The sequence below is a fragment of the Amphiprion ocellaris genome, chromosome 17, assembly GCF_022539595.1.
Source record: "Amphiprion ocellaris isolate individual 3 ecotype Okinawa chromosome 17, ASM2253959v1, whole genome shotgun sequence".
NCBI classification, from domain to species: Eukaryota; Metazoa; Chordata; class Actinopteri; family Pomacentridae; genus Amphiprion; species Amphiprion ocellaris.
This window is the reverse complement of record NC_072782.1, coordinates 7323092-7338825: the sequence shown is the minus strand read 5'-3', so window position 1 is coordinate 7338825 and position 15734 is coordinate 7323092. Positions and strand designations below refer to the sequence as shown.

At 40.8% G+C, this 15734-nt stretch overlaps 1 protein-coding gene across 2 annotated transcripts in view; it reads right to left on the bottom strand.

Moving 5' to 3' along the window:
- Positions 1 to 1283: 1283 nt before the first annotated feature.
- The window catches only part of lrrc75bb (leucine rich repeat containing 75Bb), a 30657-nt gene continuing 16206 nt past the window's right edge, over positions 1284 to 15734 (bottom strand). For both annotated transcript variants that reach the window (XM_023290208.3, XM_035957222.2), the window contains one exon: positions 1284 to 3735. In XM_023290208.3, coding sequence (XP_023145976.1) covers positions 3126 to 3735 — 610 coding nt within the window. In that variant the 3' untranslated portion in view covers positions 1284 to 3125. The remainder of the gene's footprint in view (positions 3736 to 15734) is intronic.

Genomic DNA, 15734 nt, shown 5'->3' with positions numbered 1-15734 from the left:
CTCTGACAGGCGGACAGGCCCATACAGGGAGCCCTCCTCATCCACACTCAGTATTAAATGCTGACATGGAAGCCAGCTGCTCTGGAAGGTTCCTCTGAAGCTGGACAGTAAATTAGACTTTTCTGGCTTTTCATGGTGTGATTAAGGTGCAGGTATAGATGTCATCTTTGTCAATGTAGAGTACAAGATCAAGCCTTGGTTTTCTTTGTTTTAGAGTAATCTAATATATATATTGATGTACAGCTTTAAACAAAGTGTAACCATTCACGTAGATCTCATTTCTAATGCTTCTCTAAGCAATATTTTTATATTAAGAATGCATCAAATGGCCACGTTATGTGACAGAGGATACTTACAGTAATGAACCAATGATCACCTGACTCTGAGTTCACATCAATTTGGTTTTAGTTCATTATTTAGGTTTTCTGAGATGTTTTGGTTGCAGAAAAGTTCTTAAAACCAACCAAACCCATGGACTAACAGCAGATAGACACACATTAGTAACTAGCTGGTTAGCACAGCAGACCATTTGGAAATTTCAAGTCCTTCTCCAGTCATCGATTATCTAAAATCTCATCTCTGTGTATCAAAGCATAGATTTAATTCTTCATCGTTGTTTCCTCTCAAATGTACAGATCTAAGAAATTTCCCTCTTTTTCTTCACCAAACCTTTGGCTATTTGCTGCAGCTTGAGCACACCAGCTCACCCATTACTCTGCCCAACCACTGTAACACTACTTTATGCTACGCAATGATAAGTTGTAATATTGGAATGATTCAATCATACATGTTTGAAGCAGGGCTGCAGAGGACACCCTGGACAGGTCACCAGTCTATCGCAGGGCCACATATACAGACAATCACACTCACATTCACACCTACGGACAATTTAGAATCACCAATTAACCTCAGCATGTTTGTGGACTGTTGGAGGAAGCCGGAGAACCTGGAGAAAACCCACACATGCACAGGGAGAACATGCAAACTCCATGCAGAAAGATCCTGGAAAGGCCAGGATATGAACCAGGCATCTTCTAGCTGCAAGGCGACAGTGCTAACCACTGAGCCACTGTGCAGCCCGATTTAACCCTCTATGTGTTTATATTTTTTTAGTAGTTTAAAGATTAGACAGGAGTCAGAATACACAATGAGCATTTGCTGTTTTTAAATTCAACTCTGTTAAATGAGATTGTAGAACTCTACCTGCTGTCAACAACTAGTTTGCTTCAGTCAATAACACACATTTGCAAAATGATGACTGACTTGAGTCCACAAAAGGCAAATGTTATTCAAATTATATTTATTTTTGAAGCAACGGCAGGCAAACATCACTTTCACCTTAAAAACGAGCCAAGATTTCATGAGAAAAAAAATCCAAATTGTGTAAATATACAAATGGTTATATCACAACAGTGATTTTTCTATCAAACCAAAAAGCTGAGATACAACATTTATCTGAGGAGGTGGGCGACTCAATAGCTTGTTTTTAGGTCAACGGCAAACAATAAAAACCAAGCTTGTGTATTCGGGGACGGAGTCGACCTTAAAGTGCAAATGAGTAAACATTTCATTTCTACGATCAAAGGTAGTAATTTACTCTGCGTGTCCACAACGCACAGACACACACTCTAATTATCCTCTCACAGAAACACACACACACGCCAACCAAGCATCCTTTTCATTAATATCTCTGTAAACACAAATAAACAGATTTTCCTGAATAATACATGGGAAGAGAATAGAACACAATAATGTCTGTAGGCAGGATAAAGTGTGGGCTGCTGCAGGGTATTCACAAGCAAATTTTTTATTAATCTTTAATCCCCTGAAAGAGAATTTATTGAAAAATTAACGTACATGTAAACATGCTCTCTTGTCTGTGGGGCGCTACAATAAACAGTCATGTTCATTTTTGTTAAAACCTTTACAAAAAGGATCACATCTACACATTTAAAAAAAAGACTAGTCAAAACAAAACTGTTGTAATTTATTCATGCCACAACAAAGACTTGTGTGTACGCTGCAGCACTGCGGACGGGAAAGGGAAAAAGCAAGAGTTGTTTGTGGCGGTTCGATTGTGGATCTTCACCCTTCAAAAAACTGGGTATCTTTCTTGTTGCTTGTAGTCTGACTCATAAATAGAATCACTCATGGACCACCACTGGACAAAATTATCTGGGGCTAGTCCTATTTGCTGAGAAAAAATAGATCCTCTGCTCTCCATCTGTGACTGAAGGGGCATAACGAGGCCTGATAGAGGCAGTAATCAGTTCATCAGCGGCTCACACCCAGACGCTGTGTGTGTGTGTGTGTGTGTGTGTGTGTGTGTGTGTGTGTGTGTGCGTGTGTGTGTGTGTGTGTGTGTGTGTGTGCGTGCATGCATCAGTCCAGGGCTGTTCTCTGTACAGATGCAGCTTCAGTGTATCAACTTACTGAAGCATATTTGCTGAAAACGTAAATGAATATGGGCTCAGTGTGATTTACTGGCTCGCCATAGCTGACTATTTATATTTAAAATAATTCCTGAATAAATGCCGTGTCCCAGCTGGAAAAACTGGAAGCATATTTCATGTGAACATAATCTCTGGTGAAAAACATATTTATCATAGCAAAAAAAAAAACCCCATCTACTTCTTAAGTAGGATATTTAGTTATTTGGGCGTTTCACAGGAATGAATGGTGCAGCAGGAGATATAAAAATGTGCTTGGGGAATGTGAATTAGTAACGCTCCTCCTCTCTCTCAACAGCTACCGCCGAGGTGCCCTTGTGCAAGGCACTTAATCCCCAGCTGCTTCAGTGGACAGATAACGGGAAGCTTGGAGGTGGGAAAAGCACACGACTTCAGAAAGCAATGGAAAAACAGCAAGCCTGTTCGGTTCAAACTCCACCTGGATGAATGAAGGTTAAATCTGTCCACATGTATGTTCTTACTGACCGAGCTTCAGCAGCCGGAGCAGCCAGAGGGACACACAACACGGTTATTTATTTTAGAGTTATTTTCAGACGTGTGGGTCACTGTGAGCATCTTCTGCCACACTGACACTGGCTAACACAGGAGGCTAGACCTGGGGCGAGGTGATACCGAAGGATCCTGCCAGTTTTAAAAGGAAGCAGCTCCGGGCGATCACCTCCCACAGAAGTGGAGCGGCACATTTTTCGACACGTTTTCTTCTCCAAAGCCCCAGGCCCGGAGCTCCAGTCTGTCCTCCTCCTCCTCCTCCTCTCGATCGTCTTCCTCTACATCTCCCTCTTCGTACAGGCTGGGCTCCTCCACCGAAGTCTCCATGTTTGGGTTGTAGCTGCTGAACGCCTGAGCCTCGCTGTACTCGTAGATGGTCGGGAGGCTGCTGCGTAAACCGAAGCGGCGCCTCAGTGCCACCAGTAGCGGCTGCGGGACGGTGAAGATGTCGACGTTGTTGCCCAGGTCGATCCAGGCCAGGCAGGGGAACTTCTTGGGATCCTTCACCGCATCCGTCAAGTCCTTCAGGATGGCCACTGTCAGACGGTTGCCGTTGATGGCTAGTATGGTGAGTTTTGGCAGGAGGCTGAGGTAGGGCAGCAGCAGCCGTAAGCTCTCGTCCTGCAGCTCGGTGAAGCTCAGGTCCACAGCTGACACCACGTCGCTGCTGCTCTGAAGGTAGAAGGCCACACGGTGGACGTCCCGCCCCGACAGCGGGATTCCGGACAGGTTGACCACGTCGCCTGACAGCTTCTTCTTCAATGTGGTCTTCAGACTGTGTGAAAGATAAGAAAACGCTAAGTTACTCTGGCAGTTACTTATCCAAAGACAAGCAATCTTTACTTAATGATACTGAGGTTATTGATTTGAAGGCCTCTGTAAGGGGGTGCCACACTGTAACCATAAGTACAGGGGAACTGCAAAGTGTGCAAAAAAAAGAACAGAAACAGCATCCACCAGTGTAGAGTTTAGCAATCAATAACGCAAAGAAGAAAATTTGCATTTAAATGTGTCTCGGTCTGAGTCCCTCGAGCAACAAATTCTGTCTCTTGGGCTCAATGTCGTCTGTGGAAAGGCACCAGCTGTTTTCATTTTTGGGTGTCACTTTATTTCCCCTCATACAGGCCAACTCTAAGCTTCTAAGTGCAAAAATGCCAAAAATAACAAATAACTAAATGTATGATTATAACACATAGAAAAGTAAACATGTTACTCTACTGTCAGAGCCAATTAGAAGCAAAAGTGTCACCTTGTTTTCAGCTGGGGCTCTACTTTCACCGCTGGGATGAGTGTGATTTTGAAAACAGGGATTCAGTAGAGAGATGCTTTTTCTTTTTTTGGGTGCTTTTTATAAAATCAGTTCACTTGTGTCTGAAGTGTTGCGAGCTGACGGGTTAATAAGCCACTTGAGCTGAGCTGAATGCATTTTCAAAAATGAGAGGATTTACTGTTTCTAATGTGGCAGCCGGTTGGCATCATGCAAAAAAAAAAAAAAAAAAAAAAAAAAAAAAGAGCTTTAAGATGCATCATTTTTCTTGCAGCAGGTTTCATAAGATTCTGGACAGTGAGAAGTTGCAGTAACACTGTTAAGCTTTGGAGGCGCTGGTGTGCAGATTTTGTTACCTTTGCACAGAAGTCTACAAGTCTTCCATTTATATGTAACCTACATTCTTAACCCTGTAAAACGCACTGTTGCAAAAATACAATATCAATTTATTTTTTTAAATGAATATATATATATATATATATATATATATATATATAAATATATATATATATATATATATATATATATATATAAAAAAAATAAAATTTTACAATTTTTTTGTTTTATTTAGTTTTTTTTTGCAAATTTTTCGATATTTGGGAGAAGCAAAATAAATGTAAAAATATTAAATATATATATATATAAAGGGGGCTGCACAGTGGCGTAGTGGTTAGCACTTTCGCCTTGCAGCAAGAAGGTCCCTGGTTCGCGTCCCGGCTTTCCCGGGATCTTTCTGCATGGAGTTTGCATGTTCTCCCTGTGCATGCGTGGGTTTTCTCCGGGTACTCCGGCTTCCTCCCACAGTCCAAAAATATGCTGAGGTTAATTGATTACTCTAAATTGCCCGTAGGTGTGAATGTGTGAGTGATTGTTTGTCTATATATGTAGCCCTGCGACAGACTGGCGACCTGTCCAGGGTGTCCCCTGCCTTCGCCCGAGTCAGCTGGGATAGACTCCAGCACCCCCCCGCGACCCTAGTGAGGATTAAGCGGTGTATAGATAATGGATGGATGGATGGATATATATATAAAATTTTTAGATTAATTTTATTTTTTTTGCTCATTTTTTGATATTTGGATTTATATATAGATATAGATGTATATATATAATTATATTTATATCTAATTCATTTTATATGTAATTTTTTTTAACTTTATTTAGTTTTATTTTTGGCTCATTTTTTCTAGATTTGGGTGCAGCATAATACAATAAATCTAAAAAAGATAGATAGATTTATATATTTAATTTATATATAATTTTATAAATAATAATAACAATTATTAGTTTTATTTATTTTATTTATTTTTTTGCTCATCATTTCTATATGTGGGTCTTACAAGGTTAAGGGTTGTATCATCCTCCAATCCAGCTCTTAGCAGGAGTATTTCCAAGAACTTTTCTTTTAAGTTCTGTCAGGATTTGATTAATGTCCTTGTGCAGAGATTGTGCAGGACAGACAGGAGGATAAAAGGGTAGATGATGGATAGATGAACGCTCAACAGGAGCAAGAGACAAAAACGATAGAGACAAATCATCATTTTCTATAACAGTCCAAATGATTTCAGACAACAGGTGCTCGGTGAATCCATCTTAAGGAAACGTAGCCCTGTAACTATCCGACTGTCAGGCTGGAACAGGGCGTTCCTCACTGCCTCTGTTACAGCAGGACAATCTGCAACAAAATGTTCTCTCTATATCAGAATGTGATTAAATATGCATAAGAAAGCCATAAGGCAGCGACATGCATGTCAGGGAAGCACAGGAGTGTTAAAGCTGAGCACTGCAGCACTGCATGCTGTGTTTTTACTGGCATTTGGACTTGGAAGAAGAAGTCCGAGGGAAGACATCTGCCAAACAAATGACAATGAGGCAGCAGCGTGGGAGAGTTGGCTTTAAAAAAAGCTGACATACAGGAGAAAAATGTTCTGTTTAAGTGGCCTAAGGTTTATCTTGTCTTTGTCTTAGTCCTGTTTGGCTTTTCTGCGTCCCTCTGCCTCCTCAGGCACAGCGAGGATTATCCCTACATCTCTCTCTGCTCTCTGGTCTGTCTGGGAGCCTCATAAATCAGCAGGCTGTGCTCTTTACATCTGTCACCCTCTCTGCTCGGTTAAGGGAAAGCAAAAGATCTGTAGCACACCGGGGCTGTGATACGCACGACTATTGATTCCAGGAGTGGGCTATAATTCATCTCTCCCTCCCTCATATCCTCACTCCCGCTCACTGCCTCTCACTTTCTTGCTTTTTCTATTTTCTTGGCCTCTTTTCTTTTTTTTTTTTTAATCGTGCAATCTCACTGTCTCTCTTGTTCTGAATTTGAGCTGCTGAAGCAAATGTATTCACTGTTTTGTGCATTCACTCTTACTTTAAAGGTTAAAGAACTAAAATTCTCATCAAAGCTCTAATAATTGTTAACGGATTAAAATATCAAGATGAGTTTTCATTGCAAAACGCTTCTTATATTCTTTGGTTCAGTATCATAAGCCTGAAAATAACTGGTTTCATATTTAAATAATTAAGTTATTTTTCAGTTGTTCAAAAGATTCCTCATCTGCAGCTTCAGGAGAGAAATTGTAAGATTAATAGAAGGGGCAGTGAGATGATTAATAGCAAAGGAAAGCAGACATTATTTTGTTTATTTGCCTGACTTTTTTTTAAATCATCTTTGCCTGTTGATTGTGGATTACTGGATAACTGAGACATGATTCAAACAGTAAAAAGCTTAAAAATAAAAAAAGAATCCTTAGTGGGACATGCATTGTGTTGTTGTGAGAAGATAAAAAGAAATACAGCCTCAGTAGAATGTCAGAAAATCAGGAAAATGCACAACTGAAAATAGCCAAAAACACAAAATTACTCCATTTAAATTATACAATCAGCAAATCCTCAGAGTCTGAAGGTAAAATCGGTTCACATTTGACCCTCATTCTTGCAGATTCTTCAAATGATTAATAATTCACCATTAAATTGATGTTTTCTCTCAGTTTCACTAACAGACGCATTAACCGGTGGTTTCAGCCGTCAAATGTCACCGACTAGCTTCTTAAAATACCGGGAACTGGAATCTTCCTGGCTCACTCAGCCTGCTCTCCTGTGAGCTTTACTGTACCACTGTGCAGCTTCTGCACTTTACTGTAATGAAACTGACTGTTGTTGGCGCTGACTTATTTATAGGAGAGTTTTCTTGCCCCTGCTGGAGCCCTTCCCTCTCACCTGTGGGCCTGTGCTGCTGCAGGAAGAGGCAGGCCGGGTAGCTACTGTAGCTGAGTGGGTGGTGCACCGGGAGGGTGGGCTCTAATGTGCTTCTAATGAGACAGAGTAAAGGCATCTTCAGACTTCCTTCCAAATCTGCAGCCTAACGGCTCCGTGGGCACAGTTCCACCCACAGGCTGCTCGGCTGGCTGCAGGCCCAGGGGCACAGCTAGCATTTCTAAAGCCACAGAGCACACTATAGTCCATCAGCATGAAATGATAACATAAACAACGAAATGTCTCATCTCGCTGCCTCTGATGTGGCTGCCATGCTCGTAGGCAGTGGTACACATCCTCTTGGACCAGCTGAGACACAAACAACTTCAAAGGGATAGTCTACCCGCATAAATATGATGCGAACAAGAGCGTCCCCCCGCTTCGAGACTCATTTAAAAGCAAATAACTGAGGGGAATCCATCTATTGACATCCTCAGGAGCAACTGATACAACAGTGCAGGAATCTAATAAGAGCTGAGTCTCATGTGTCAAACTATTGGCTGCTTAAATGTGGGTTCAGGCGGACTGTCTAATTGCTTTTCATAGCCTGTCTTTCCTCGGGGATGTTGTTAACTTTTACGCACTGAACAAGGGTCCTTGCTGTTCTATAGTTATGTAAACCCCAGAGGTGGGAAATAAAACATCTGGGGTTTGTGATGTTGAAATCGAGTGCAGGCAAAGAGATCGGGGTCAGAATGAAGTCTGAGAATGTGTCTTTTTATGAAACATTTTATAGGTTTGCGAGCGGCGGTGATTCAGTCTGTCTTTAATACTGGATAACAAATCTGCGGTGGCTTGATCTATTGCACAGCGTTGATAAAGACATTTACTCAGACGGCCTCAGCTGTCCTGCCACGAACACAACTTCTTTACAAAATAATATGATTTATCAATTTGCAGCTTCAACTTCCAAATAGACACAACCTTGGCTTTTTGCACCTCTGTCTTCCTGCATTATTGACCACACACACGTGGGATCTTTTTACTTTAGTGCTACATATCTCCAGACAGCATTAAAGGTCAGGGCAGATCCATTGATTTCTGTATTCACACTCATTTTCTGGCCCACGTTCGGAACCACTCAGTATCAGGTTAGTCTCCACTGAGTCTCTCCTGATGGTATAAAAGTTAAGTGCTCATCATTAGTCTGCAGCTTCACCGTCCTGCTAATCAATTTCCACTCGAATGCAACCAAACACTTTCTCTACACTGAACCTGAAAGCGATGGAAGGCTAGAGAAGCTTTCAAAAAAAGGGCCGCGAGGGTAGAACGTGTACTTTCTCCTAAATTAAAATGCGGCAACATTTTTTACAAGGAAAATCTTACAAGCCCACAATATTCTGCCAAGCGGGGTGAGAGTTAAAAGCAAATGGCAGCTGGAACTTGTAATCCGTCTTCCCACATAGAATACATGCTCCCCTTCATTTACCCTCATGAATCAGTAATATATCAACAGACAGGGGAGGTGCTGGAGGTTATATTTTTTCCTCAAGTTGATTCACAGTGAGATTTAATGTAACAACGGGCGGTGAGTGTTTGACGACCATCTTTGATTTAAAAATGTATATATTAAACTGTTTATCATTAGCTGTCTTTTTCAGCATTTCTATGATGATCACAGAGGCTTCACTGGAGCTACTGGGATTACAATAACATGATTTGGTAACCATTTCTAATACTTTATAAGTGGTTTTCCAATCAGCCACAACATTGAAAACACCCTGCCTAATATTACGTAGGTCCCACTGAGCCTCTGTGGGTTCTAAAACTCCCCAGATCCCAAGTTAGTTCTCAAGAAACACCCCACTCTTGGTCATGTTCCTCAAGCTGTTTATGAAGTTTATGAAGTGTAGCATGCTCTTATTTGCTTTCATGCTAAGAGATAAAGAACTGAGACTCCCATATATGCACATTAACTATAGAGACAGCACCAACAAGGTGGAGGTTTAAGTTAGCATCTTTGTCTGATGGTTGAATGACAACCAGCAGGGAATCCAAAATGTCACTTACCCTAAAAAACACTCCTGCATATGCCAATTTCACACGAAATTACATCTTATTTAAACTATATTTATTTAAAAAAGCGAGACTTAAGTGAGCAAAAGCTAAGATAAGATAAAGTAAATTAGGCTAAGCTAAGCTAAGTTAAACAAGCAGAACTTGTCCAAAGTATGTGACTCACAGGTGTATTTCCATTTATTCCCATTTTAAAATTGCACCATTATTACTTGATGTAATTATCATCATGTTCAAGTTTATGTTTGCCTGTAGTGTTAAAGATGAATGTAATGAATTATCAAACTTGGAAAAAATGTTTCCAAGCCAATTTTACTTCAATATTTAAAAAAAAAAAAAAAAATGTTATAAGACACACAAAAAATATCACAAATTAGCCAAGAAAACCACCAAAAATGTATTTATTTATTTTTTTACAAAGTTGGGGTAATGAGCTGCAAGCTTTCTTTTATCTTTAGATATATTTAACATTTGCAGTTATTATATTGTAGATTTACCATTATGTATGTATGCATATATGTATATATACTTTATTATATTGTGCATTGATTTTTTTTAGAATGTATAGCTTCATATTAGTTATTATTTTAACATTAAAGTAGTTTTAAGCCTTTACATTTTGTAAGCAGATCAGCAAATAAGGTCAATTTCCCAAAGTGGAACTGTTCCATTAGTGCTTTTACTGAGAAATTAACAAATTGAGTTAATAATGTTTAATATTTTAACCTGGGACCCAAAAATGCTGCTAATAAGGCTAAAGCTGTTTACATTTTTTTAAAAAAAATCACAAAACTGTCTATTAGCCCTTTTATAAAATATTTACAATTTATAACCTCTTCATAAATTCTCCCTAACTAGACTCTGTACTAGTGTCTCACAGTCAGCTGGAAAATGCTGGGGGAGAAGATATTCACAATATTTACTATGAATATTTTAAGTGTTTTCCTTGCTGGCCTGGTTGTAAAATCTGCAGCCCATTTGTTAACAAATGCACAGATCTGGCCAACTTCTGCATGTCAGCGATCAGATCAGAGGCAGTGTGCAATAGTAGCTCAGCCGGGAGGCCGAACTGTGTAATACAAATTCAAATTCATATCCTGCTGAGCATGCACAGAGACGCTCGACTCATTTCAGGGGAATGAAATAAAAGCACTTGAGAAACATTGGATGTGGATGCCGTTCCACAGACCCGTGGGACGACCAGATCAATGTCTGCTTCATCAACGCTTTGGTCTTGACTTGTTTATTCCTCAGATCGATTTGAGCTGTTTTGCCTCCAGGCAAGTGTATAATACATGCGTGGTAGTCTGGCTCAGTCGTGGGAGAGCCTACGAGGGTCCAACGTACAAGCTCAGCCATGAAAAGTGAGTTGGTATCGGACTGCTCGTTCATTTCTGTTCTTGCTTTATGTCAATGTGCCTTCAGGCCCGTGACTGCAGGCTACAGCTGATCATTTCCTCCCCAGGTTAGCGTAGCTCAGCTTAGTTTTAGCATCAAATATGTCACTGTTACTCCTTACAGGACCGTGTGGCCCGTGTTAATGAGAATCCTTTAGAGCCACTTCGAGCAAGAAAATGGAGTTAAATTTGCCATTTCCTCAACTGTGCAACTGTCACATTGATACTACGGTTCTGCAGAAAATGTACTCGGAAACATGAAAGCGGTGATTGCATACAGCATCCAGTGTCCTCCAGTTTCATGGGGATAATGGCACATTTTCTGGGAAGGAAAAAATAGCCTCAAAGCTCATTTGGATTTGGATTAAATTTCAGTGAAACATTTAGCGGATGGGCTGATTAAGGCAGCCTCCATTGTGCATCGTCAATGGAGCAGCTCGCGGCTGTGCAGTGTTTTGACATCTCAGATCAGTCGCTTCGTTCTTGGAAACTCTCAATTCCAAGTTTGGAGAAATGTTGATGTTAACACACAGTGAACTACAGTACATGTGCCCTTACAGGCAGACTGGAGAAAACAGATGAGAGCATGTTTTAGAAAGACACAAATCATTAAAAATCAAGGACAGATTCCCAAAATGCCCCAACTTGCAAACAACTCAGTCAAATCCTTGAGGATGTAGCGCCATTAGTCCCACTCACACTTGGCAGTTTGCTTCAAAATAAATCGAATAAAAAATGGGTCTGAAACTTTAATTATTCCATTTTGTAATACTTCACAAATGGTAATTGTGTCTCAGTTGAATTTTAAATTGTTCACATTTGGTTTGTTGCTTCAGAATGTGATTTTTGAACATTTGAAGCTTCTGATTTTGGTTAGACTGTACCATTACCAGCCGGGGGGAGCCTAGTGCCAGCCAAGGACCTACAACAACTATAATTTTAAATAATGTAGCCAATATAATGTCTCTAACTCAATTAAATTATGTTGTATTTTCCTGCCATGTGTTTATTTAGAGTTTACGGCCATATATTCATTCATTTATTAGGCTATATTTGAGGATTTGTATCTCCACTTACACACACATTCTCTCCATCTCTGTCAGTTGCATTGGGAACATGCTGATAAATTATTACATGGTCAATGTGCCACCGGCATAAAGCGAATGCACTACTTGGTCCATGGTTGGCTGTTTTCCCCTTGGATCTAATCATACAGTCCAACCACAAGCACAAAATGCCCAAATGGAACATGAGAATATTCAGACATTTGCTTTTATTTTTTATTCATAAATCAAATTCCCAAACAAACAACCAAACATGAGCAATTAGAATTAAAACTGAGAGACAATTAACCATTTGTAAAGCATTAAATAAAATGGATAATGAAAGTTTCGAACCCATTTTTCATTGGATTCAGCTTGACGGTGCAAATTGGAGAAAGAACTGCAGAGCGTCTCCATCGGTCTGGTCTTAAGGTGGAGTTTTTAATTAGCACAAAGAAGAACAGAAAAGGACTCAAGGGTCTGTCAAGTGCAGTAAGCCTTCCACAGCTATAAGCTACTCCATCACACAACTCTCGTGGGCTCTTTTACACACAGATGTGGAAAACATGTCAAACAGCACCAATCATTTATCCTCAGTGCAAACTGGAGCAAACGAAAAAGCAAACAAAGAAGAGGGATAATATACTGCACAATAAGAAAGATCTATTTTTCTGTGTAAATCTCACTAATCTTACCAGCCTAAAATAACACAAACAGCCCAAGATTGATGAATTTCTTCTAATAATATGTGACTTCCAACCAAAGAGTATCATTTGTGCCAGCGATGATCCAGAATGGTACAGAATGTACTTTAATGCAAATGTGAAACGCAATATTCGGTGGAGCTATAAATTCATCCGTGACTTGATTTGATGTGACAAACTGGATGCTTCGGAGAAAAGAGTACTGCGACGGAACACACAGAAAACAGTTTGTATTACATAACTCTATATCATGGAGGAGTGCGCCTGTGTCTGCTATACTATGTCAAGGCACAGTTATGAAACCGGCATTAAAATGCAGGGCTCCCAACGCAGACCGAGGGGCTTGATCGCAGGGAGTGATCTGCATCAGCATTAAAAGACCCGCAGATCATCAGAAACACAGCAAATCCTTATTTCTGTTACACTCCAGCAGACAAATCTCACATTTACAGTACAAATCCAATCAATGAGAGGTTAAGAGAGGGTCAATGTCTCAATTAAAGTGAAGGAACTCCTGAAATAATGTTATTTAACGCATATCTTAAATGTATTTCACTGTAAAAACATCTCTAATCTTGAGTTTCTACCATATTTAATCATTGTAATTATTTCATTATGGCCCCGTGCCCTCAACATTGGAGCGATGGATACTGGAAAGCCTCTTCCTTCCTCCCCCTCAGCCTGCAGGATCTCAGCCTGTACCACGGGAAGCCCTCAATTATTCATGGACGTGGATGGTGGCTGGATCTTTAAGTCTCTATTAAAAGTGGAGGTCAACTAGAAAGCAGATATAGCAGACGGAGTGAACCATGCAAGTCAAGTGGAACACTCCATCTCCGAATGGAAGCTTGGACAGCAAAAAAGAAGAACCCTCATCTGCGATCGTGCACTAAGAAACACAAATTTCTAAGTTTTCTCAAATCTTTGCCATTCCTCAGATTCTTGTCCTCGCCTCAGGAGTCTCCCTTGTAGGTTAGTCGGAGGTCGGGTGGGCTGTGTCAGAGCCTCAGAACCTCAGGGGGTGATCTGGCTACAGAAAAAAATAGGTCATACATGTATTAAAGGCAGATGACACATGACTCATGCCACGTGTACAGTAAATACACTAAAGAGGAGTTGTGTAGCTCATTTAAGCAGCAGCAGCCGCAAATGTTGCCACATTTTAAACCATAAACCAAACTGTCAGACTAATTAAAAGTATGACCTGTTGACAGATGAAAAGCTGCAGCATTGACGGTGGCGTTTATAATAGTGGCAAGTCAGCGGATCAGCAGGAAACACTGTCTGCAAACCAAGAATGTCTACAGAAGTCTCCATGGTCAGTAGCTGCTGAGATATTTCATTTCAGACCAGCAGGCCTGACCTTGCCATCCAGACAGCCACACATAATTAAAAATTCCTCCCACATGATAAAAAAAAGAGGCCTCGTTTCTCCTGTTCTTCCTCTGCATCTGTTTTTACGGCAAAACAGAGATTTTCAGACAGATTTTCAATTACATCACCGCAAACCGCTGAATGACTAGACAGAAGAATGAGCTTCAATTTATACACGGAGACTGCAAAGGTGAGAGGTGCAGAGCTGTGAAGATATTGCTGCAGCCACGCTAGGAAGGAAGGGAGCTGAAAATAACAGCAAGGAAGGAAGCTAGAAGGGATTTCTTTAAAGATTAGAGCAAATTAGGCTGAGCAGAACAGGGAGAAACTGGTAAGAGAATCCCAGTGAGCACTTTCTCTGCTGATTAGTGGAAAGCCGTCAAGGAATCTGAGCTAGAAATACATTCGCTGAAATGAAGCTGAAAAAGTAGTTGTGAGGGCAGGCAGACTTTCAAACGCTCAACCAAATATAGTTGTAGTCAAGACACCTAGACGGCTTTTCTCCGGCTAATGCTTGCCAGATTATGATTCAGAAGAGACGGGATGACATGAGGTGCCACTTGAGGAAATGAGTTTTCAGCCTATGAGCAAAGACAGGAAAAAGGTGATCTTGTTAAAGTGAGGAAGGACATCACAAAACTGGGGATGAAGGAGAAAGACACATTCATAAACATGCTACTGTAAAGTCATGATTAAGGTCACATGGCCAGTAGGCTTTGACTTGTGGCTACTTAGAAGCCTCATGCAGCAGATCAGCATCATGGATTTGAAAGTCTTAGCAACTTAATTGTAATTTCTGCAATCTTAGTTTGGTCCTCTTTAGCCTGCTTTTACAGATATGGTGGATGTGCTTGATCTTGACTTGCTTCTTTTGTTGAATCTTGATGTTTAACCCCCACTGGTCTAGGGTTGAATTACCAAACAACCAGTGATTTTAGATCATTAATGTTGAAGGTCATCGTTATCATCACTTCCTCATGATGTCCTAACGGTGGTAAAAACTCTTTGGCAATCAAAACAAGCCTTTCCAAAGCGTCCAAATGTCCAGTTGTGGCTGAGTTTAAATGGAGGTTTTAAAAGAAATCAAGCAGAAATTGATCCATCCATCCATCCATCTATCCATCCATCCATCCATCCATCCATCCATCCATCCGTTTTCTTCCACTTATCCAGAGTGGAGTCTCAGTGGCAACAGACTATGCATATCATTCCAGGCGCTCCCCTTGCCAGCAACGTCTTCCAGCTCCTCCTGGGGAATCCTAAGGCGTTCCCGCCCCAGATAAAAAATGTAATCCCTCCAGTGAGTTATGAGTCTACCACAGAGTTTCCTCACTGTTGGACGTGACCAGAAATCCTCCAAACGAAGGAGGCATTCTCACCAGATGCACTTCCCTTCTGGGGCCAGTCCAGGTAGAGGAGCTTGCTAGTGAATATCTGGTGGGTACAGCCCGAAAAGACACCTCGCAGTCACCGCCCAGTACGCCGACCACATGCAGGAATAACCAAAAGGGTAAGGTACACTCCTGATCCCTGGAATCACAGACTGTAAATGTAATTTGCAAACTGTGACATGGTGGGAAAGCCACCCAGTAGGAAAGAAGCATCAAGCGAGGCAGAAGTGAAGTCCATATTAGGAGGCAGGAGGAGTGAATTGTGGTACAAACCAGCAACCAACTTTTCACTCAGAAGATTAGTGTTTGTGTCCCGTGGCGGATAGTTTCAGCTTT